The following is a 26,664-nucleotide window of genomic DNA, read 5'->3' on the forward strand; positions in this document are numbered from 1 at the left end:
AAATAAGCTTATAGCATTCTTCTGGGCAAGTTATATATCACAAATGAGGAAAAAATACACTCTATCAGGGAAAATCTTTTTAAACACTATGGCGCAACACTTATTTCACATGACAATAATTACTCAAACACATTATTTTAAGGTAAGACTACCAGAATCACTTGTTAATTTCTCTTTATGCTAAAGAGTGTAAAGGGAAATTCTACAACTCTTTGACTAAAAAAAGGTATTTAGATATTTATACTTTAAGAAATCTCAGATTCCATTCTAAATATTAATTAGCCAGGGCAATCAATTTAAATACTCAGAAAAAGAAAGCTCTAATATATTAAAATTATGTCCATAGAATGTGGTCATTATTTCTGATGTACAGGTGTTTTTACTCTTCTTCATTATAGAACTTTGTAAGGATAGGTTTTTTTCTTTAAGGAAATGGAAAACAGTATTATCATAGCTCTAAATTTTCAGCTGGATTCTCTTATCAGGCAAGGGAGTATAGCTGGTATTTTGGGGAACATTTTTGGTCTCTAACTTCATCTTAATGTCTAGAATCAGATACTAGGAATTTAATCTCTTTTTGATAAGATACTCTAGCATCTTTTTTTCTTCCACCAGTCTGTGACAGATTTCTTTCACAGGTAGCTATAAATTGGTAAGGTTTGAACACACAAGGCTATTTGTTGGCTTAATTTAGCAATGGCAATATTGACCTTTGGGGTAGATAATTCTTTGTTGGAGATGGGGAGGGGCTATCTGATGCATTGTAGAATGTTTAGCAGCATCCTTGGCCTCTAGTCACTGGATGACATAAGCACTGCTTCCCCAATTGTGACAACAAAGTGTCCTTAGACATTTCTGAATGTCACTTGAGAGCATAATTGCCAGTGATTGAGAACCTCTTGCTTAGTTTAATTAGAGTCCACCCCTGGGGGTAGTGATAGAGTGAGTGTCTCTGAATATCATGGGCATTATAGTGTGGTATTTTTCCAATTATGGTGCCTACATTAAAAATTACCTCAAAACTAAGTGGCATAAAACAACCACATATTATGCTTATGGAATCCATGGGTTAAGAATTCTGATAAGGTTCATCAGGAAGGTTTCTTTCTAATCCTTGATGACTGAAACCTGAGCTGGAAGACTTAAAGCGAAATTTTCTGAAGGCTTCTCACTCTTACATCTAGCATTGATGCTCAATATTGGTTGGAAGACTATAACAGCTGGACGTGTGGCTGAACCATCTACACCTGGCCTTTCCAAGAAGATGCCTGGCTTTCTTGCAAAATGGTGACAGTGTTTCAAGGGCAATCATCCCAAGAAAAGGAGGGCCATGTGTAAGCCGTACGCTTATTATGAGCTAACCCTCCCAAGTCCCATAACATCACTTCCAACATATTCTATTGCACAAAGTAGCTACAGGTTTGAGGAGGCCCATAAACGTCATGATGTAAGAAGAGAATGTGGGATGGGATAGAGATTGATGCCCTCATCTTTGGAAAATACACTGTGCCACAAACCCTTGATAGCATCTGAGTTCTTTTAGTGATGAAGAAGGGGGTTTTGTTTGGATAGACAACCAGGAATGTTTACTAATGTACTTTATTGGATAAAACAGTCCAAAGGAGAATAAAAAAGTGTACATCCTACAGAGTTAAGTTACTTCCAAAGATGATATTATGTAGAAGCTTTACATTTTTAACTAGACCAAAATAGCCGTGTTATAAATTCTTCCATTTTACTTATTTTAGCATGATATACAATGAATACAAAGGTGATAATAATATTACTTGGTAACTGGGCCCAATAAAATCTAAGTGTTCAGATGAGTATTTGAGACTGCATCAAATGAACTTAGCACAAACAATGGCATCTCCCCGATGAGGTGAAAGCAAAGGCAGAAGACATCAGACAATTAAGAGTTCATCTGAAAACTGCTGTCGACATGCACTTAAAGAGTCACTGCATCCTACATAGACAGACAGTAGCTGTGGGAAGATGGCGGCAGTTACTGAAAGGTGAGGCACCCAGGCAAAAGGTGATACAAGGCCCAGAGACTAACATGCTTGCTTCTCCTTTGACCCCTACAAGTAACCCCTGGGATGCCTGCACTGACCCCAGTTTCGTAAGTGGTAACTAGTATAAAGAACATGAACTAGGAATCAGAAGACCTGAGAACAGTCCTGGTGTGGCTAACTGCCTGACTTGTGCAAGTCACTTAACCTTTTTGTCTCAGTTTCATAGTGAGTTAAGGCAGTTGGCATAGGGGACCTCAGAAGCCCATCTCATTTCTATAATTTGTTTTCAGTTTTAAGGAAATGTCCAAAAATATTTAAATGAGCATTTTCAACTACTTTTTGTTAATCCTGTTATTCCCCAAGTGCGATGCCAGAGCTTGACATGGTCAAGGGTATCTATCAGCTCCCCTGCTTTTAAAGAGCTCTAAAAATCTCTGTGGGTCCTGTTTTCATGGGAATTATATGCTTACTTTTTCATAAAGAGATCGTCCAACAGAGATAAAACCTCCTTATTCCTTGTAACCCAGTTGAGGACAATTCTAACTTTCATCAAATTTTCCTTGACTTTAGTCATGAGATATGAAAGCTAAGGAAAAATGATTATGAAGGAGACTTGGATTTGACTGTGCCTTGATGGAAATTGGATCAGTTTAATTCTCTATAAAAGCATAACTGAAATGCAAAGGCAAATACAAAATGTATTGCTTATATACAATTTTTAAACCACAAATAATGTTATGTATTACTTATGGTTATAAGTGAATGGATCCAAAGTGGGAAAACACACCCTGAATGTGTACATGTCAGATTCACTTCAGTGCTTGCCTCTGGAGAAGGTAGGAGATGAGACTCCTGAGGGGAGTTATGAACATTCTACTTCATGTGGGTAGTATTTTAAGTTTTATTTCAAAACCCAGGGAAATTGGTAACAAAGTTATACACATTTATTAATGTGTGTGGTATGAAAATGGCAAGGTCACATTATTTTCAGTCAATTTCTGTATTTTTTAAAACTGCCCACAAAATAGATAAAATTGTACTAAAACATTTGTCAAGTGCTGAGCTGACCTGGGGTGAGTGGAGCTGCCAGGTATCAACATAGCTGATTAAGGGAATAAGCTAAATGAAATTAACAGCCAAGCCTTTGATCACTTACTGCATTAGTGTAAGTAGGAGGCTAACCTAGAGACAGATCTGGCATCTCCACTGTACCATTTTAGGTTGTAGGATGAGAGTCAGGAGACCGGGTAGACACAAGCATGTGTACACAGTCTCTCCTCACACTGCTGGGATGGTCTCTCTCTGAGCCAAAGTGGAACTGTAGCTATGTAGCATCTAAAATAAGATAATGCATGTGGGAATGTTTTGAAAAATTCTAAAGGCTTTTCCCAGACATGGGAATATTATAATGTCAATATGAAGTTGGTTACTATACCAAGGAGGTGATGTTCATTCAGACTTATAAAATCTCAGAACACTTAATGATTCCATTTCTATGAAGTTCAAGAACAGCCCAAACTCACGTATAGTCATGAAATGTTATTACGAGTGTAGAATCCACAAACTCAGCGCCTGACTATATACTGGAAGGTAGGACACCCATTGGACAGCCCTTTGAAACTTTCTCTCTACCTTCCCACAAACCCACACCACAGCAGGAATGCTCTATTGCTAGGAAGTCAGCAACAAGCAGGAAAGGTTAATAAAAGAACCAAAGTGCTTGCATTATTCAGATAAGTAAGCACCTATGCAAAGAAAGTAAATACATGTTAAGATTCTGTGTAAGGTCTTGCTTAAACTAAGCAGTTTTGGTGCGAAACACTCCTGAAAAGAAGTCTTTACAGAAGGCAACAGGAAACAGGCAAGTCTTTGCTCCTGCCCTTCCCATGGCTGCACAGAGGAAGATAGGTGACTGACAGGCTCCCTCTGGAACCGCGTTGTGACTGTAGCTTGAATAAACACTTTTTAGACTTTAAGTTGTAGTTTATAGAACCTATTGTTATATATACCTTACACACTTTCTCCAACAAATTGGGAGGAATCTTTGAATTCTGAATAGAAAGAAATTTTTTCCCCAAAGACTGCTCTATGTAAGATTCTCCATGAGAAGGATAACCCACAAAGCTAAAGTAAACAAATGGGTCATTGCCAAGGCCTAAGGGCCACCTGAGGACCAGGAAATGGCACACTGATCAAGTTTTTTAATATGTTCTGTCACTGGCACTAAAAAAGCTTTTGCTTATAATTAAGTGATCATCTTATTACACTGTACATTATGTCTCTTCTTCATTTTTTCTTCTTTCTTCTCAAAATGCTATACTTCAAATCTGTTTCCATGAACTCTGTTGCACTGTTGTTCCTTTATTAACTTCTTGGGTGCTTAAGATCCTTCACTTTCTCTTCATTTTTTTATATCCTGACACCTCCATACAATGTCACTTCATAGGTATTAGATATGATACCTTCTCCATTTTGCTCCATAGTACTTATAAGCAACTTTCTACACCCTGTTTCAAGAGTAGGGCATTTATAGTGATTACAATGAATTAGTCAGAAATTTTTGCATGCATATTTCATTCCTTTATTATAAGAGTAATGTATTCTTATTGTAAAAAAATATATATACTACCAAAGAATACAAGTTAAGAAGTAAAAAATCCCCTTTCCCTCTCTGCCTCCTCAATCCCCAACCCACCTAGGTAAAAGGTCTTAAAGCTCTATTGAATGTGCAACTAGAAATTTCTTTTTTTACATATATACAAATAGAATTATATTTTAATACAGTTCTGAAACTCTTTATTTAACAATTTTTAAAAGACTTTTTTCAGCAACAGAATCAGATCTACTTGATTATTTTAAATTTCATAGGTTTCCATTTTGTGCAGATATAGCATGAAGTACATATTTAAGCCATCCCTCTGGGCCAAGAATGTCTTTAGTCTATTTGCCATCACAAACAATGCTTTAGAGAATATTCTTGGATATATGTCCTGGCATACTTTATATGCATGGATATGTAGGATTTTTCTAGAAATAGAATGCTTACTGCATTTTAATAAGTTCTCAGCCATTCTCCTCACCTTCCCAAGCCTTGGTCTGAGCTGTGGCTGTACCACCTCTATGTGGTAAACTAATACCCACAGCTCTTAAACCTTGTTAAGTCAAAATCATCAGCAAAACATTTTAAAAGGCAGATTATTCGGGCTGAGCTCTGCCAAACCAAATTTTCCATAAGGGAACTGCCAAACCAAATTTTCCATAAGGGAACTGCCAAACCAAATTTTCCATAAGGGAGACCTGGGCTTTCAAATGTTTTGACTCCACCACCAAGTGATTCTTGGCGAATTGAAGACCACTGGACTGGTTCCTGGCTTCCAGTTTTTCCCATGGTATGGCTGCTTTCTCCCTGACATAGTGTTCCAGTCTCTGGGGTGTCATGCTTTTCTTTCACAAATTTTTTTTCATAAATTATTACAGTTTTGTCTTTTAGCATTCATTCCCATTTATTAAGTGTATTCATTTGTTTTTACTTTAAAAGTAGTTTTAGCCCATAAACAACATTATTTAGTTTTACCTCTCCTTGGTCACTACACCTAACAAGCTGGGCACCAGGCATTTCTCCACATCCAGGCTCCATCAGAGAACACTGCACAGACCTTATTGTTCTATCCTTCCTGTGTAATGACAGGCAGTGAGGCACAGAGACTCAGGCTGAGTTTAAACCACAGCTCTGCCACTTACTAGCTGTGTGAATTTGTGCAAATTTCTTCACTTTTCTGCACCTCACTTTCCCCATATGTAAAGTGTGGATGATAACCTTGCTTGCCTCAAAGAACTGTTGTAAGGAACATGTAAATTTTTTATGTAAGGTACTTTAAAAGTAACTGAAATATAGCAGTCACTCATTAGGAGCTGTTATTAGTACTAACCAACTTCCTCCAAAACGATTACAAGAAAGGCCTCTGAGGGGCTCCCTCTCTTCAGCTGCACACTCCCACTTTCTTTGACTTCTTCATCTGGTTATACGCTACCATCTGCTTTCCATCTTCCAGAGTTTTATTGCCATCTGTCATCCGTTGTCATTTCTACTCATACTCCTTTCAGCCTTGAGTATTCTACAGTCTTTTAACTTGAGTTTCCAAAAGTAGCAAGTATAAATCACACTGAATCTTTTAAATTGAAGTCTTCATTCTTTCTAAGTCGCAATTTAAACACAGAAGTACTTGAGAAAATTCAAATTATTTCCCCCTAGCCACATGACCATTTCATATTTTTCTCATTTATTGTTTTAAAATATTACAACCCCCCAAAAGCCATTTCTCAGCAGTTCCTAAACATGAGCTATGTATGAGCAGGAATCCCAGAATCCAGAACTTAATGGTGAATCACACCCCACTGGGGAAGGTAGTCTTGGTTGATTCCTTCACTTTTTATCTTTTAAAAATTTCTCCTTTAAAAATGTTTTTCATGCCCTGACTAGTTTAAAGTCTGTCAGTTTCTCATGTTCTTTCATTACCACTCTGCTTGCCAACTCACTGTTTTTGTCCATTTTCTAAAAAAAAAAATTGAGTCAGTAGATCATTGATTATACCCAGAGCTTATTTGTTTCTGAACTTGTTCATTTTTCAAGAGATATATTTTTTAGCTCTCTGCCAATTTCTTAGCTCATAGATAAATTCTGTCTTTCTTATAGTCACATTTTAAGGAGAGGACCCAGAAGTTTTAATTTTATGCTCCCATTGTCTGCATGTACTATACTAAAAGATTGAGTTAGCCTGTACTGTTTTACCATTTCTTGAGCTCTTATAATAGATATTAGTTTTTATTTAAATTAACATTTTTCTAATTATAGAAAAAAATTAAAATACTAAGAAGTATATGCATATGTAATAATTCTCATCACCATTAATTTTGTGAGAGATATATAGACACACATATGTATATACTTATTCAAAATAAACAGTTGCCTATACATATTTATAGTAAGTTATTTATTTTAGAAAATATAATTTTCTCATATTAATAAAACAAAATATTAACTGTATGTTTTTCTCATATTCTTATCACTCTGCTTGTGTATTTTTCTCTCAGAAGAACATAGAGTTTGGTCATAAAAATATCAGGAGAGAAAACAGGAAGAAAAATACACATTTTAAAAACTTCAGCATATATTCAATAATTTTAGTTTATTAATTTATCCCTTACTTGCTGTTTTGGAGTAATAGGAGCCAAGTGCAAAGTAATAATAAGTTCTAGACTGTGGTTTTGTAAAGACCACAGTCTAGACAATGTAATCATTGTCATAGCCCCTTTCATATGTGGTGATCGTATAAATGTACAGTTGTATTAGGTATTTTTTATTTTGTTTTAGTTTGAATCTAACTTTAGGTAATTAGTTAAACATTTATAGGGCATGCACTTTCATTTTAAATATTTTCTGTACATGGAATTATATCTCTTGTCAAATATGGAAATAATATTTTTAGAGTACACCCAAAGACATTGAATCTACATATTTTTAAAGCAAATCCTGTATAAAACTACTTTTATATACATAGTTATGCCTATATTATTTATTTCTAGCCTCCTACTTGAAAGATAGTAAATCTGGATAGATTAGTTACTAGGTTTAATATTAGATATTCCAAGTGCTACCTTTGTGGGCTGTCTCCAAGATAAGACATCCACTTCATTTTCCACGTGTTCAGTAAGGATTATTGAGAGCACAGTAAACTTAAGAACAATGAGTGGCTTGGAAAATATTTGATTAGTGAAACTTTTACCTGAGAAGGGCATTGCAGATGTGGTAAAGAGAGTCCATAAACCCCCAGAAATTCTTCAAAACCTAATCAAAGGACCTTCACTGACAAAGTCTCATCACTGGCATCTATCACTGTGTTCCAATTACCCAGTGATATTTTTATAAATAAAATGGTTCACACATACTTACTAACTGAAACCCGAAAGCATGTAACACCTCATTCACCTTAACAGTGGTTTAACTCACAACCAGTTTTACTGAACTGAAGCAAATAACATTTGGCAAATCAGTTCTGAAGGTAGAACTGCTGCATCCGAGACTATCAGAAAACTGGTGCTAAGATCCTTAAAATGTCAGGCCAAAAACAAGAGCCTCAAACGTCTTATTCTCCCAGAGTTGGAAACAGCATTGGGTTGTGCTAGTGTCTGATCATTTTTACTTTCTAAGCATTTCTCTTCTAAAATCACTGAACCTTGTACAATGAGCAGCCACAGCAGAGGTTAATTTTCTATTGCTGGAGCTGGGTCTATATTTGCAAAAGAAAGTTATTCTATTTTAAAGTGTTTCATTTTGTGCATGTTTGAAAGGCCTAATATTTTGTCTCTGTGGTGGTCTCTTTTCTTCCCCATTAGCTGTGTTCAGTATCCAAAGAGTATAGGCAATCAAGCTGACTTCAAAATTAGCTAAAAAATTACATATAATGAAATGAATTAATAATATGTGCAGATTGGTTTGCAATGAGGCAAAGGCTTGGAAAGCCACCTCCAAAATAGCAATGTTTTTAAATACACAATGCCCAGATTATTCCATCACTAAGATCAGCTGATTGTATTTTGTTAGCATCTGAAAAACTTCCAGAGTGGAAGAACCAAATCCTTAAAACATACATAGAGGTAAATCCACCTCAGACTTTCACACTGGAGCCTTCCTCTCCAGAGAAAGGGAAACAAATGTCTGGGCAAATTATAGTGATTTCACAAATGGATTGTGAAAGAAAGAAAACTGGTGGCTTTAGTGTGACACACTTTCTCCTGCTGACCCTGAATGAGTCTCTTTTTCTCCCACTCCCCCCCGAACCTACCCACAGTTTATAACCTCTGCTCATTCATCCAGCAATTATATGTGCTTTAGGTCCTTAGGTTACTTAATGACCTGTTACACTTATATCCTGCTTCTTACACATTAAATAAAATATCTTTAGATCTCCCATTCACCTCTAGTATTAGAAAGAGAATGGGGAAACTTTTCCCTTGAAACATGTACTTTGAAAATATACCTTAGTTCTTTCAGGAAAAAGAACATTTTATGAGTTGTGGTTTAACATTTTACTATTTTGATAACCATGGGCAAATTAATTAACTACATTAGTCTCTTAATATTTCAAATGGGGTTATTAAACTATTTGGACCTTAAATACAGGATGGGGCAAAATTAGATTTATAGTTGTGAGCATGCATGAGTTTATTTTTATTAGTATTTATTAATCATTGCATTGTTTTTTCATATGAACAACTGTAAACCTACTTTTGTCCCATCCTGTATAAGTAGGGTATTGGTACATAAAAACAACAGCTACTAGTACTATCACCATCATTCATAAAGTTTTCAGGTCAGTGGCTTAGTTTTTCTCTATTTCTTCTCCTACCGAAGTCTGTTATGAAATGTGTTATTAACTTGGATTTTGGGAAGGGGTATTTATTTTACAATAATTTATTAAACTATACATGTATGTAAATTATATTTAACAAGAAAAAGTTAAATATTGAGATTTGAAGGACACTGAAACTTCCTAGTCTTATTTTTTATTCCCTTTACAGAATATATTACTATAAGCTAGATCTGGATTAGAAGTCCTATAGGGAACTTACACTCAGTATTTTCAAAAATGGATTCACAGGAACAAATTTAAAGGACACATGGACAAAAACTAACAGGGGTGGAAATGGGAGGGAGGTGGGGAGCACTGGAGGGGTGGGCTGGGATGGGAGTAAAAGAAAACTGTACTTGAACAATAATTAAATAAATTTTTAAAAATCTAAAAAAAAAATGAACTTACTGTCTTCTATCCTTTCTCACTTCCTCTCTCCTTCCCACACTCACTTCCTTTTTTTTACTTCATTCTTTCCACATGCAATTATTGGTTACCTGCTTCATCCAGGCACAGTACTAGGGAACAGACACACAATCACAAACAGGGTAGTTACAACTTTGGTCTTCATGCAACTTATAAATTAGCTAGTAAGAAGCATTCAACAAATGAATTACAGAAATAATTCTATCAAAATCGAGCTGATGAGTGTGATGAAGGAAAGCTCAGAATTCAGTGCAAGCAAGTAACGTATAAATTAGGTGGAAACCTGGCTCAATCTGGGGGTTGATGGGAAGAGTCATGGAGGCCAATCCTGAGCTGGGATGAGCTGGGTGTGGGGAGGTTACTAAGCAAGGTAACATAATTTCCTGCAGTCTGATGTGTCTTTTTTAAACATTGTTTTCTTTTTAAACACAATCATCTTCTCATTTACCCAGGGTTAAAATCTTCATTGTCTGTCTTTGACACTCTATTCTCTTTTGCCTCAACAAATAATCAGTGGCCCCATTTTCCTGATTCTGCATCTTCTTTGTTCTATTCCCATAAATAACTGGATTCCCATTCTCACTACATTATTTATGTTCTTCTTTACCTATTTCCTACAGTTTTATTTTAGAGTGGTTTTTATTTTTCCAAACCAGTCTTTGTACCTTCAGTATTTTCCCCTTTCACAGCCAACCAATCCTTGCACACGCAGATGCTAGATTAACTCTCTGGAACATACTTCTGATATCAACTTAAAGAAGTTTAGTGGAGTGTCAGCTGATGAAATAAAATCTGAATTCCTCCTGACATTATTAAAAGCTTAAGAAAAACTGACCTCGTGTCTGTTTTGAAGCTTGATTTTCAGTATTCCCTTTCATGTTCTCCTAACTGTATACTCCACATTCCAAAGCTTTTCTCACAACCAGGCCTTTGTCTTGGGCTCTCTTCCCCTTTCCTCTTTGTTACATACTTAAACCTGTTTCTCCTTCATGTTCGTGCCCAAATGTTCACCCTCCCAGAATAAATTCACTTTTTTCCACTGAGTAATTTCCTTTTCTCTGGATCCTCAATATTACAAGATTCACAGTATGATAGCTTTTGTCATCTCCCCCACCTGGTAGAACTATTTGGAGAAGAACGAAGGTATAGCTGTTAATGAGCGTGAACTCTGGAACCAAACTGCCTAGATTCCAGTCCTTGCTCTGATACTTCCTAGCTGTGTGACCCTGAGCACATCACTTAAATTCTCTATACCTCATTTTTTTTTCTGTAAAACTCCCTGCTTCATAAGGTACTATGTGGAGTACATGAATAAATGGGGCAAAAATGCTTAATCTAGTGTGTAGCAGTAGTGCTATATAAGTATGATCACACAATTTTCTTAATCATTTACATGTAATATCTACTCTTTTAAATTTTAACTTGAGGACAAAATCATATCTCAGTTATCTGTGTAGTCTCTAAATCCCTTACTGCCTCACACAGCAAATTAATAGTCAGTGTATAAATTAGAATCGTCATGATTAATGAACCCTAATTGGATTTTCAGATAGTTTATTTTGAAGATAACATTTTTAAATTCAATTAGCTAAAATAAATCATTGAACAAAAAATTTAACATATATAAATTTTCTGTGTGTAAAGCACGCAGAATGTATGGAGAAGTATGCCTTCTCCGATTTTACATTTGATTCAAGGAGACACACATACAGATAACTACAATATAAGGCAAAGTAGAAAAAGCATACAGTCAAAAAGTGATTATAGGAATTCAAAAGGAGTGACTGGAATGATTAGAAAAAAAATTATTGAGAGGATAAGTAATTATACTGCAATGAGAATGGAACTTTTAGAACAAAGCATACATAAATCAACTCTCTGATAATATTAGCCAATGCTTATTGAATACTTGCTATGCCAGACATTGTGTTTATCATATTTAAACCAGAATAGTCCCATGTGGAAGCATTGTTGTGTTTCATTTCACAAGTGGGAAAACTGAGGCATAGTAAGGCAATGTTAAATAATCTGTCGAAGTCATACAGGTAATACAGAAGAGAGCTGGGATTAGAACCCAGGGAGACTGGATTCAGAACCTGTGTTCACCACCACACGGCAAAACGAGAATTCCAACTTTACTACATGCTGAACTGTTTCTAAAAATATGCTGTATTAAGTTCACTGTAATTTTATTTTCTATTACTTTTTAAATTTATATCTTATCTATGGGTGATAAAAAAGTTATTTCATTTTGACCAACTCAATCTTTCATTTACAATAACAAGTCCTCAAATTCTTCATCTATAAAATAAGAGTTTGAAGCTGTATCAGTAGTTCTCAAGTAGTTCAAAAGCAATTCTTTATTTTAAAATAAAAAGTAATTATGCCACCTTCTATATTACAGTTGTTTGCCTTCCCCTATTTACTGCTTGGTGTGCAGTAGAAAACTTTACAATAAGTCACAAGATTTTGCTGCCTCGAGGAATCCACTGTGCTAGAATAATCTCTAATCTAGTTCTTGACTTTAGGTCCCTCCCTTTCTGGTTTCCAATTTGTCATTTTCTCTCTTCCGTGAGAAGAAACGCATATACTACCCCAATCCCTTAAAAACCTATCAAATTGTCTCTATTATTTTACCTTTATTTCCCTTCTTCCTTCCCTTCTTCCTTCAGCACAGGTTTCTTAGTAAGCAACATGACTTACTTTGCAGAACTCATAATTACTGTTGGACTCTTGTGAAAAGGAACTCTGTCAAAAATACATGAGTTAAAACAATACAAATTTACAGAACTTTAACTTATTTTCTCAAAATAATAAGTAAAGGTTTTTTATATCAATTTTGGGATGAATCCAAATAATTTTCTGGTAGATTAAATTCTAAAGTCAAATCTTTACAAATACTATATACAGACAAAGCAGCTACATTTATTTCCTTTCTCCTTGACACTTTGCCCAGTACTTTCCCCACTGCTTGAGAATGTAATCCAAATGATATTGACAATATTTAGTTTCATATACTTATATAGTAGAAATGTTTGAGAAAAACTAGCATAGAGTTTTAGGCAATATCATTCTTGGTACTGCTGGAGACTGGAGCTTCATTTCTAAGATACCAGTAAGAAATGATCAGCCCCCAGTCCCTGCCCCCCAGTAACCCCTTATGTTTCTCAATATTCAAATCTTTGGGATACATAACCAAAAATAACACTCTGGGTTTTCAGAGTAGTTATATTTTTCTGTTACAATTCTCTTACATTCAGCAGAATCAGTTCAGCCAGCTGCTTCACGCAGAAAGGTATACTTCTGCATTGTCCGCAGCATTAGTTCTCTGGCACTGTGTAAGACTCCTTACGCAGGGCCAGGCCAATTCCTATCTGATGAGGGCTCACTCCAAACCACACAGCAGCATCTGAAAGGCAGTACATACAGGACCTTGCAAAAACAGGGAAGGGTAAATGTAGGTTTACAGTTGTAAGTACATGAAACTTTAAGTTTATTTTTGTATTATTATTTAGTAATTCCTGTATCATTTTCATATGAAAATTTGTAAACCTACTTTTGTCCCACCCTGTATATGCCTTTTGACCATCCCCCTGGAATTGGCCTCTTGTTTCCTTGTGTCTCACTGAACTTATGCAGGTGTTTACCCCAGCATCTGTGCTCCTATTTTTATTGTCAACCCAGGACATCATGCTTATTGATTCTAGAGAGGGGGTTGAGAGAGAGAGAAAGACAAACATCTGTATTTCCTCAGTTGCCTCTCACAGGCATCCTGACTGGGATTGACCCCACAACCGACGCATGTACCCTGATGGGGATTCAAACCTGCAAATTTTCAGTTCACAAGATACCCCTCCAACCCACAGAGCCACACCAGACAGGGCAGCACCTGTACTACTTTATTGTAGATTATGGTTTATATGTCTCTCTTTCCTTTCTTATTGGCCTTTGTATCCACAACATCTAGTGTAGTGCTTGGCTTATGGTAAATGGGTAATTAATGTTTATTGAATGAAAAGTCTGGATTAAGAAGCAACAAGTTAGCTAAGTAATTGAACCAAGTACTAAGTGAAGTAATAAATATGGAGTGGTAGACCGAGGGGAGCGAGCAGCGCAGGATAATCCTCTCAGGGCTGACATAGACAGGGGATAGGTATTGTAGAAGTGTGGAGACAGGAACAAGGAGAGGTCCAGGTGGAAGACAATGGGAGCTGGCCTAGCTGACCCAGCTTGGGAAGTAAACAGAACTAAGTTCGGACATACCAATGACTTAGAGACGCTCGATAGAAACTCCTGAAAGTTAGAATTAAAGAATTTAGAATTGATTCGGAAGTAATAGGGAGATACTCTAGTTCTCTGGTTTGGACAATGAGTGTTCAAAGTAGTATTTTAAAGTTTTAATCTAATGGATGCGTGTTTATGTGAGAATTTATGTATATTAAACAGCAGGCCATAAAATACTGATTTTAGTCTGTGGGTCTTCAGTTGATCCTAAAGATTTCTTTCTTTCTCTTCTCACCCCACAGGTGGTTATTTTGTACTTTGAGCCAAACACATTTCGCTGTATTCTCCTAAGATGGGTCCGCCTCCTTGGTTTTGCTACCGTTTATGGAACTGTCACTCTCAAGCTCCACAGGTATATTTTACCATTTTTAATTCTCATGGGAGGATCAGTGTGGCTCAGCATATCATTACAAGCTAGACCAGCCAATTAAATTGTTTAATTTCAAGAATTTAGACAGCAAGAAGATCTATATTTTTATTTTCAAAGCAATATCTTTAAGGTTCAATAGGAAGATGTTTAATACAACTGAATTTGAATACATGGTTTAATAAAACATGCCATTGGTCTTGGAAAGTTTAATTCTGAATAGAATAAGTTCATAATGAATGCAAAACATTATCGACTAGCTAAGAACAGGAATAAATACAAAGACAATGTAGCTGAAATAATAATCCAGGCCCAGAGCTACCAAAGAATCCTCTATAGTAGAATTCACTTACATGTTTATTTTACTACAACTGCTGTCCACCATTTCCAAGTTCCATGCCCCAGGGCAATCCTGCTGATATTCTGTGGGTGAAATTGGAGAAAAATAGTGTTTCTAGCTTTCCTCTTTAAACAATGTGCTTCAGTAATGATCAGCTTTGCACATTGGAGAATACTGTAAATTACCTTATTTTTGCTTCAAAGTTAACTACTTTTAAAATGTCTATGATCAATATTAGGAAGAAAGAGGAAATAAAATAAATTACTGTCTACAAAGACTAGGGATGGCTGGAAATTATTCCAGGGCTTTCTCTTGCCTCCTCTTCCCAAGTTTTCTCAATGTAGTGGTGTCAAAGAGCTTAGGAGAGGAAGTATGAGTTTCTCCTATAGGATGAAACTCATTCCACAGAGGGAACCCTCTATGCTGATTAGCTTTAAAGCTGGTTAACAACCACAAAAAGCCATTCATCTCTCCATGCTAACCTTTCCATAAGTTTTTATCAATATAAGTATTTTAATATGCCTCATTCTATAATTTATCTTAGTCACCATAGTATGTGGTATATTTGACTTTAAATGTATCTCCTTTGAACATTTCTTAAGATGTGATTGTTGTATTCTCTACTACATAATCTCCATTTTATTTCCTTTTTGGGAGGGTGGGGAAGTACTTATTTACTGGGGAGGCCTCAGGTTGTCTTTTTGGAAAAATGTAAATATCCTTAACTCTCAGTATATCAAATAGTACAAAGAATGTTGCACTGGATTTCATGGTGTCCAGTTTAAATCTGCTTAGCATCTAACTCTAAGAAATCATAGACCTCTAATTCCTAGAATAGGAAAGTATTAGAGCAATCTCTAATGTTCTTTCTGAGGCCCACATTATTATTTCCACATGACAGCATACTTTATTCTTCAAGTATGCCTTCTATTCTTCAAGTACCAACTGATTTCCGTTCCTTATATGATAGCTATTCTTTATTTTTTCACTGGTGGTCACTCACTAAAGGAAATAAGAAATCATTGGCAACTTAAGGTAGACATAAGACTTCTGGAAATTCCGAATGAATAGGTGGCCTATTGAGACTCGAAATGACTTCTCTCCCTGTGAGTCTAGCACTTAGCATCTGTTAAGTGTGCTTATTCAATTATCTTCTTAATTTTCATCTAGTTTACTTTCTTTTTGAAGTGAGGGTCTTACCAGGTCTCAGCACAATGACTGACATGTGGTAGGTATTTAATGCATATTAATTGATGAGTGAATGAATCAAGGTGATAGATGCAGACTTAGAAGCTGCTTTGATCACTTCTGTCCATATCCAATACATGTATATTCTCCTACCTCACTATATGTTCTCAAGTACATGTCTGGAACACTATGGTTTGCAAGAGGATATTTTTGGTAGAATGAAAATACAGTATTAGGTATCACTGAATCATGTAATGAGAAAACTACTTCCATTCAGGTTCTCTTTCTATCCTTCTGATCACTTCCAGGAGAAAAATTAGTGTGGACTGAGTAGGTCTTTAACACTTGCCAAGCAGTTATACTTTTTTTAAAATATATTTTATTAATTATGCCATTACAGTTGTTCTATTCCCCCCTTCATCCTGCACACCCCCTCCCCCAGCATTCCCCCCTTTAGTTTATGACCACGTGTCTCAAGTTTTTTAGATTCTATATTTCCCACAGTTATTCTTTATTGGCAAAAAGGAGCAGATCAAGTCAGGCTCAGAGCTTTCCCATGCAATGCTATCTAGATATAACTTATTAACTTTGGCTCACTGTATTTATTTTCGTAGTTACTTTCTATGTATAGGCTATCAGTTTTTCACTGAAAGTAGCAATATGTTTTCTTTAAAATGTTTCAAAGCAATAAATAAAAGTTGGTTTAAAGAATATATTGGCTGGTGTGCATATATCAAGAGAAATCTCCAGGGAGGTAAGCCAAGGATTGAAATTTAGTAAACTACATTATTTCATCATATTTTTGTTTATTTTAAAGACCGGAAATAAAACTATTTTTTCTCTATGTGTTTTAGAAGTCACTGCAGTGAAGAATTACCCTACTGAAGGCTTAAATTGAGTAGAAACTGTTTCTAGTTTAATGAGCTGAATTATTCTTATCTTGTCTGAGCCATATGGCTTTATATTATATTCTGTTCTTTTCCATGCTGCTTAAATTTAACTGATTCCAATATAAAGTCTGTTAACTGAACAATCAGCTTTTCAGAGGGTTGTGAGCAGCCTGATGGAAGTGACAGGCTGACCCAGCTTTGTACTCCCTGTTCTTATTGCTGCACCTTGCACCTATTATATATAGTTGACCCTTGAACATTGCTGGAGTTAAGGGCACCGATACCCCTGGAAGTCAAAAATTCATGTATCACTTTTGACTCCACAAAAGTTAACTACTGATAGCCTACTGTTGACCGGTAGCCATGCCAAGAGCATAAACAGTCAATTAATTTTTACATATTTTGTATATTATGTATATATTATATACTATATTCTTATAGTAAAACAAGCAAAAGAAAAGAAAACATTATTTAAAAATCATAAGGAAGAGAAAAATACATTTGCAGTATTTATTGAAGAAATTTCACCTATAAGTGGACCCATGCTGTACAAATTTATGTTATTCAAGGGTCAGTTGTATCCCGGTATTTGTTAAGTGAATGAGTGAGTGGATGGTTACACTGAATGGAACGCAAGGAATGTTTTTGGCTGGGGCATCTGATAGAATCAAACAACATGTGGTCCCGAAGAATTCAACTCTTAAGATTTTGTAGTAACATGATAGGAAGACATAAATCCTAACAAATCCAAATTTGTATTCCAATTCTGCTATTAACTATTTATACAACCAAGTATAAATAACTTTAAAATATGAGAATGGGAGGGAGGTGGGGAGCACTGGGCGGGGGGGGCGGCTGGGATGGGAGAAATAGACAAAAAACTGTGCTTGAAAAATAACTAAATAAAATTAAAAAAAAAACAAAAAAAAGAATCTGTTTTTTTTTTTCACCTCACTTCTAAAGTTGTTCTAAAGATTAAGCATGATTGGGGTATATGTAAATATTTCAGGTAGGGGTTTTTGATTGCAAACCACAAGTTCTAACCCTGGCTCAATTAATCAAAAAGGAAATTCACTGGAAGAATATAGGGAAGTCACAGAATTAAAAGGAAACCTAAAGAACTAGGCTTTAGAGGACCTGAGCCAAAGTAGATTGAGGGATCAGGTAGCCTGGACTAAGTGATAAGGTCCCTTGAATTCCATAGACTCATTTGCATAGGAACTTAATTTTTTATTACAACATTTGTCTTAATCCTCACCTAAGGATATTTTTTTTTTCATTGCTTATTAAAGAGGAATGGGGGTAGAGAGACAGAAAGAGAAACATCTATGTGAGAAAGAAGCACTGATTGGTTACCTTCCTGCACGTGCCCTGATGGGGAGTTGACCTGTGACCTTTTGGTATATGGGACAACACTCCAACCAACTGAGCCACCCAGCCAGGGATCATGATTTTTTTTTTAAGTAAGTCCTACCTCTCTAGGCAGAAAATTTTAAGGAAATTATAAACACTGATATATAAAATGACTGTTAAAAGTCCCTTGAGAATAGAATAGGCAAGAAAGACTTACATTTTTATTTCAGCCACTTCACTGAAGGCTTAGTAAAATTATTGAATATGTTTTCATTACCTCCTGGTCTCTCACTGACTGATTACAGTGTTTACAGAATTCTAGTAGCTCTGAAAACTTGAAGCAAATATTTTTAAAAAACAAGACATTACCCTGTCACACAAATAATAATATTAAACATGAGAACGTAAAGGTTTTATTCACTTTTATCAAATCTCCCACTTTTGAGAGTCATACAGCCAATGGAAGTACCAATACCAACCCACAGGAAAATTGTAAAACAGTCCTTGTTTACTAACAGTGCAATACAGGAATGCGATAAGTTGGGGGAGGGGTGAGAGTTGTCCTCCCCTTCAGAGAGGGGTATTTTATTACTAACATTTAGAATCATCATCACATGTGATAATAAAAAAGAATCAACTATTTTTTTTATTGTTGTTCAAGTACAATTGTCTCCATTTTCATCCCACCACAATCCTCCACCCCACCCATTCCTGCTTCCCACCCTTGGCTTTGTTCATGTGTCCTGCCCCCTTTTGTTAATGTGAACCTGGCCCCTTTGGCTTTGTTCATGTGTCCCTCAAACCTATTCCTTGATGGCCCTTCTCCTATTTATTATCTCCTATGATTTCACCTATAAGTGGAACCTAATCAACAAAACAAATAAGCAAGCAAAATACAACCAGAGACATTGAAATGAAGAACAAAATGACTACCCAGAGGAGGGGAGAGAGGAATAATAGAGAACCAACTTTTAATTGTCTTTACTATTGCCTTAATTTTTTTTTACAGATAAATGGGCCACTTTGTTACCTTACTCTGGGTAGACCAGCCCCACTGTCTTACTTCATTGGCAGACCATTTATGTAAAAGAATTTAATTGAATCTTAAACTATTTATTCCTCTTTGGGACTAGAAAGAATGGCACATGTTGTAGCAGCTCAGTATGGATTATAAGGAAAAATGGAGCTGAAGTAGGCAAAAATGAAGACATTTCATTTACAGAAGAAAATTGCATTCAGTAACCAGAGATATGTTTGACTTCATACGTGAAAGATGTAGAACAGATCCAAAAGAGCATCTAGCACTTTCATGGATATGTGGGTTCAGAGAATACTTGTTAAGTTAGGTCAGTTGCTTGATTGATTGGTGTGTGGGTGGTTGATTGGTTGGTTGTCAGTTGGTTTTAAGAAACTTAGGAAGGCAATATCACTAGGCTCAGAAAAGCCTCATATACCTCCTTGGTTAAGTTTATTTCCAAGTATTTTATTTTTCTTTTTGCTATAGTAAATGGAGTTTTTCCCTATTTCTGCTTTTGATGTTTCATTGTTAGTATACAAAAATGTCTTCAGTTTTTGAATGTTGACTTTGTATTCTGCTATTTTGCCAAATTCATTTATTAGGTTAAGTAGTCTTCTGGTGGAGTCTATAGGATTTTCTGTGTACACCATCATATCATCTACAAATAGGGACAGCTTTACTTCCTCCTTTCAATTTGGATACTTTCTTGTCTGATCACTGTGCCTAGAAATTCCAGTACTATGTTAAATAGAAATGGTGAAAATGGACACCGTTGTCTTATGCCTGATCTTAGGGGGAAAGCTTTTTGTTTTTGTCCACTGAGTATAGTGTGAACAGTAGGTTTCTCATATATGGCCTTTATTATGTTGAGGTATGCTCCCTCTATTCCTCCTTTGCTATGTGTTTTTTATCATAAATGGGTGTTGTACTTTATCTCATGATTCATCTATTGATACGATCATATGATTTTTGTCTTTCCTTTTGTTTATGTGAAGTGCATATATTACATTTATTGACTTGCATATATTGTATCATCCTTGCATGCCTGGGATGAATCCCACTTGATTATGGTGTATGATCTTTTAAATGTATTGCTGAATCCAATTTTCCAATATTTTGTTGAAGATTTTTACATCTATGTTCATCAGTGATATCAGCCAGTAGTTTTCTTTCTTTGTTGTATCTTTGTCTGGTTTTGGAATTAAGATAATACTGGTCTCATAAAAAGAGTTTGGAGATCTTCCCTCTTCTTGGATTTTTTGGAATAGTTTGAGAAGAATCTGGATTAGCTATTCTCTAAATGTTTTGTAAAATTCTTTTGTGAAACTATCCAGCCCAGGGCTTTTGTGTGCTGGGAGTTTTTTGATTACTGCTTCAATTTCACTAGCTGATACCAGTTTATTCAGACTTTCTGCTTCTTCATGACTCAGTTTTGGAGGATTGTATGTTTCTAGAAATTTGTTCATTTCACCCAGATTTTCAAATTTTGGGGCATATTGTTCATAATAATTTCTTATGATCTTTTGTATTTCTGTGGTATTGGTTTCATTTCTGATTTTATTTATTTGGGTGTTCTCTCTCCTCTTCTTGATGAGTCTGGTTAAATGCTTCACCAATTCAAAAGAACCTCTGCACCCCAGTGTTCACAGCAGCATTACTTACAGTAGCCAAGTGCTGAAAACAACCTAAGTGCCCATCAGTAAATGAGTGGATCAAAAAACTGTGGCACATTTACATGATGGAATACTACCCAGCAGAAAGAAAGAACTCCTACCCTTCTCCCATCTATCATGATGGATAGACCTGGAGAGTATTATGCTAAGTGAAAGAAGCCAGGCAGTGAAAGACAAATACCATATGATCTCACCTATAAGTGGAACCTAATAAACAAAACAAACAAATGAGCAAAATAGAACCAGGGACTTAGAAATAAAGAACAAATTGGCAGTGACAAGAAGGGAGAGGTGAAGGGGATAATGGGAGGGAAGGGGGAAGGGCCTTTACCCCAAGGGGGTACAGGACTCATGGGCACAGACAATGGGGGAGGGGGTTGATTGTGGGAGTAGGGGGGCAGGGTTGCAGTGAACAAGGGAGAAAATGTGGGATAACCATAACTGAACAATAATAAATTTAAACAATAAAAAACAGTTAAAAAAGCTTCATATATTTTCAGAAGGCAAAATGAGGAAATATTTTAAATGAAAGGGGGTGAAGCGAGATTAAGAAATTTAATGCTAAAAGACCATCTTCTTATTCTTTTTAATATGGTTTTTGGAAACAGATTGCCTTTCCTTTTTCTAGGGCTAATCAAGAGAAAAAGACTTTTTATACTATATTTAAAGTGAATATATAAGCAAACTGCAAAAAAGTCTTCTGGATCTGTACTAGGGATTTCCGCTTTATGCATTATTCAGTACTCTATGCTCCGAATACAGCACAATACACAGCTGCTTTCTCTGCTGGGTTCATTAAAGTCAAACATTCTACACTTTGTAGGAAGGTTTATATACAGGGATGGGCAAAAGTAGGCTAATAATAATAATAAATACAGTAATTGTTACATAAATAATTCAAGAATAAACTCTGTTCAAAAGTAGGTTTATAGTTGTATGTATGCACAGTATAATGCACAATAATTAATACATAAATAATATAAGAATAAACTGCATACATACAACTATAAACCTATTTGTGAACAGAGTTTATTCTTTAATTATATATTAATTACTGTATTAATTATTTTTATTAACCTACTTTTGCCTGCTCCTGTGTGTGTATGTGTGTGTGTGTATATATATTTGTTTTCTAATAGTTTTTGAAAAGTGACAGGAAGATATTTATAGTTATTTATTGAATGTATTCTTTATACATAAAATCTGGTTAAGATATCCAACTTTTTCGAAAAGCAAGTATGCTGCTATAGAGGCGAGTTAAAAGCTCATAACAAAATGAAGATTTTGCCTTTACCTTGATGTGTGATAACCACTGGGTAGCAGGCAATTTGAGATGGAGCCTGGGGCAGGCCAATGCCTGAAGTGTAGTTATGAGACTTTGTCTATTAAATACAGACCAATCTGCCTTGACAAAGGTATTGATCAGGTGTAGGTTAGCCCTCATTTGTAAAACAAAAGAGATAATAACCTTTGTTTCTAGGTGGCTAAGCAAGTGCTAATGAGCAGACACAAGAGTCTTCTAAAAAACTTCTTGCATTCAACCCAGCACACAAATAAATGGTGTTTAAGGCCTCAAATCATGACCCAAAGAGTTTAACATGAAACAATTTTAAAACCATTTTATCCAGTTACTCACCTCAGTCAAAATAATGTACCAAGAAAGTGGCCTTTAGACACATAGCTGTGTACTGTACATTGCATTCTGACTAGAAAATGGGAGGCTGTGCCATATAGATGCTGGTGATATGTACTTCAGACGTGCTCTGTGCTGAGTTCACTGCAATTTCTCATCTTTACTGGCTGACTACATTCAAGTGGAGAATTACTTATAGTGACAGTTGGAAAAACCACATTGTCCGCGAGGAAAGGGTCTCATTCTTCATCTTCTGAAGAGGGTTTCTATCTTCGCCACCAAATAGATTGGTGTTAGTGTTACAGAAAAACTTTAATCTGACTCTTCCTGTAGAATTTGTAAAGAATTCAGAGACACCTGAATTCAGAGGGGCTGCATTTGTTTTACAAATGAGGGCTAACCTACACCTGATCAATACCTTTGTCAAGGCAGATTGGTCTGTATTTAATAGACAAAGTCTCATAACTACACTTCAGGCATTGGCCCGCCCCAGGCTCCATCTCAAATTGCCTGCTACCCAGTGGTTATCTCACATCAAGGTAAAGGCAAAATCTTCATTTTGTTATGAGCTTTTAACTCGCCTCTATAGCAGCATACTTGCTTTTCGAAAAAGTTGGATATCTTAACCAGATTTTATGTATAAAGAATACATTCAATAAATAACTATAAATATCTTCCTGTCACTTTTCAAAAACTATTAGAAAACAAATATATATACACACACACACATACACACACAGGAGCAGGCAAAAGTAGGTTAATAAAAATAATTAATACAGTAATTAATATATAATTAAAGAATAAACTCTGTTCACAAATAGGTTTATAGTTGTATGTATGCAGTTTATTCTTATATTATTTATGTATTAATTATTGTGCATTATACTGTGCATACATACAACTATAAACCTACTTTTGAACAGAGTTTATTCTTGAATTATTTATGTAACAATTACTGTATTTATTATTATTATTAGCCTACTTTTGCCCATCCCTGTATATAAACCTTCCTACAAAGTGTAGAATGTTTGACTTTAATGAACCCAGCAGAGAAAGCAGCTGTGTATTGTGCTGTATTCGGAGCACAGAGTACTGAATAATGCATAAAGTGGAAATCCCTAGTACAGATCCAGAAGAAGACTTTTTTGCAGTGTCTCTGAATGCAGGGGCTCTGAATTCAGGGGCTTTGAGTAGGGGAGAGAGAGTAGGCTCAACCCTGAGTACAACAAAGAAACGTGGGGGTTTATAGTCAAAGGAGCAAGGTGTGGTTTAGTAGATGGAAAATGAGAAAATTACTAAGAGGAAACATCAGGTGTAAAAGAAAATTTCTGGCTAAACCAACTTGACATGTTTCTTGCTGAAAGCAGGCCCAGATGATCTCAGGTATCAGGTCTGAGTGGGAGAATTCTCTTCTAAACTGACTTATTTAACAAGATTCTTGTTGAAAATGGGCAGTGCAAAGACCAGGAAGTACAAAGGTTGAACAGAGGTCTCAAAGGAGCCTGAGTAAAGTTTGCTCAAGTACAGTAACTTTGTCAATAGGAAACTAAGTAAGTTCCAAAGCCAATGAATGTTACTCAGCTTCATAGGTAAATTAGAAAATATCTGACTCTTACCCCACATACCCATGCCTTGCATATACTAGAAAATAAGTAATGGAAGTCTAGACAGAAAAAAAAAAGAAAATAACTAGATACCTTAGAGAAAAGTGACATCCTTAAGATGAAATTGTAAGTTTGTTCTTTATTTCAGTTTCTCTGGTTATATTTTGCTTGCTTGTTTCTTTTGTTGATGAGGTTCTACTTATAGGTGAAATCATATGGTGTCTGTCTTTCACCACCTGGCTTATTTCACTCAGCATAACGCTCTCCAATTCCATCCATGGACTAAGCCAAAGGGTGGGGAGGGTAGGATTGAGTGAGGTAGGTGGGGGTGGGTGGGACAGGGGAGAGTGGGGGACAGAATGGAGATAACTATATAGTTGAACAACAATAAAAAACGATGAAGTTGTAGAGAATAAAGTTTTCAAATTCATGTTTCAGAACTATCTATCTCTAAGCATTTGAAAAAATTAGATTTGTAAGTAACTTTACTTTCTCTTTTTTTGTTTTAGAACTAATTAAGTATCAACCTGGGCTTTGTGAGATTGATATTTAAACAATTTCCCTAGAGTTACTTTACCATTAAAAAATGTTTCATGAAACAGGAAAGATTTGAAGTCATTGGACTCTTAACAATGAGTTATTAGCTAGAGGTCTATATTCATATAGAACCTTTACCATCATTGAATACCTTTTTAAAAATTATAAATAAACTCTGGCTGGTGTAGCTTAGTGGATTGAGCACAGGCCTGTAAAGCAAAGGGTCACCAGTTTGATTCCCAGTCAGGGCACATGGCTGGGTTGCAGGCCAAGTCCCCAGTAGGGAACATATGAGAGGCAACCACACGTTGATGTTTCCCTCTATCCCTCCCTTCCCCTCTCTAAAAATAAATAAATAAAATCTTTTTTAAAAATTATAAATAAAAGCAAAATTTATTTTTAAGTCTCTTCATATAATCCATTAGACATATAATAGGAGCACAGCTCACTCAGAACTAAAAAGACATAAAGCTTTACTTATTTTTTCTGACTGCAGATGTCCTAATTGACTTCTTTTATGACACTGACTTGGAAATACAACTATTGTATAACATCAATAGCAACTATTGTATAACATGTGCTCAAGTGGAAATATTTCTTTTCCTAATCTGAAGTACATGTAAGAGAATAAGTGGAAAATGAAATCAGTTCATTCACGCAGCAAAAAAGAACAGCAGCCAGGCTTCTTTAAATCCAAGATGACACAGCCTGCTTCTGCAAGCTGTTAGCTGCCATCACCTGCCTGCTCTGTCTCAGCCCAAAAGCAGAGGCCAGCTTGTGATATTGTTTGGAAACACCCACATCCCTTCTGATGTTCCATCCACTCACCTGTACTCTGGTTACTCTGCTGCCCTTCATCCAGCATTTTTGCATGTGTCTAGTTCAAAACACCTGAGTTATATTTTCATTTTTATTCAGTTCAAAACCGTTTCTAATTTGAATTTATTTGTTGACCCATAGGTTATTTAGAAGTGTTATTTAGTTTCCAAATATTGAAGGATTGTCCCCAAATCTTTCTGTTTTTTTATATTTTGGCTCATACTTATTGTGATTTGAATCCTCTTAAATTATTTATGCTTGTTTTAAGGCCCAAGTTATCTCTCTTGGTAATGGTTTCATAAGCACTTGGAAGAATGTATCATCTGCTGTTTTGAGGCTGTTCAAGAATGTTGCTTAAGTTTTTTATAGCCTTACTAATTTTCTCTCTATTTGTCCTATTAATATTTAGAGAGTTGTTTGAAATTTTCTTATTTGCCTATTTTTCCTCACGTCTTTCAGTTTTTGCTTCATATATTTTGAAGTTCTGTTCTTAGATGCATAAACATTTAGAATTTTTTTATCCTCTTCATGGATTGATTTCTTTATCCTTATGCATTGATCTTCATTATTCCTGGTACTATTCTTTGCTCTGAAATCTACTTTGTCTGATACTAATAATATAGCAACTCCAGATTTCTTTTGATTGGAGTTAGCATGGTTTATCTTTTATTTCCATCATTTTACTTTTAACTTATTTTTGTCATATTTAAAGGGTGTTTGTTGTTTAAAAGAACCCACAGAAAAAAACATATAGTTAGTTGGGCCTTGCTTTTAAAAATTTAATCTGACAATCTCTACCTTTTAATTAATTTATTTAGACTACTTTCCTTTAGACATGACTATTGATAATCTTGTTGCTTTTCTTCGAACATTCCAGGGGCCCCCCTGGCCTCTGGTTACCTTTTTGTCTGTTACCCAGAATTTAGATCACTAGTCCAAAAGATAGAGTACTAACAAGGAATTTAATACTAGAAGGACAACTACTCTAGCTGTTCCTGACAGACACAAACTATTAAAACTGACTCAGAAAATATTGAAAATTTCAATAGACCTGAAACAAGTAAAGACATTTGACCACTAATAAAAAAACCTAAATAGACAAAGCAAT

At 35.6% G+C, this 26,664-nt stretch overlaps 1 protein-coding gene across 1 annotated transcript in view; it reads left to right on the plus strand.

The window, feature by feature from the left end:
- Positions 1–26,664, plus strand: part of GPR158 (G protein-coupled receptor 158) — a 360,713-nt gene that overhangs the window by 299,153 nt on the left and 34,896 nt on the right. Inside the window, exon 6 of the mRNA XM_037125812.2 lies at positions 14,377–14,486. Coding sequence (XP_036981707.2) covers positions 14,377–14,486 — 110 coding nt within the window. The remainder of the gene's footprint in view (positions 1–14,376; positions 14,487–26,664) is intronic.

The sequence above is a fragment of the Artibeus jamaicensis genome, unplaced genomic scaffold (genome assembly GCF_021234435.1).
Source record: "Artibeus jamaicensis isolate MK-2021 breed Jamaican fruit bat unplaced genomic scaffold, CSHL_Jam_final contig_867, whole genome shotgun sequence".
NCBI classification, from domain to species: Eukaryota; Metazoa; Chordata; class Mammalia; order Chiroptera; family Phyllostomidae; genus Artibeus; species Artibeus jamaicensis.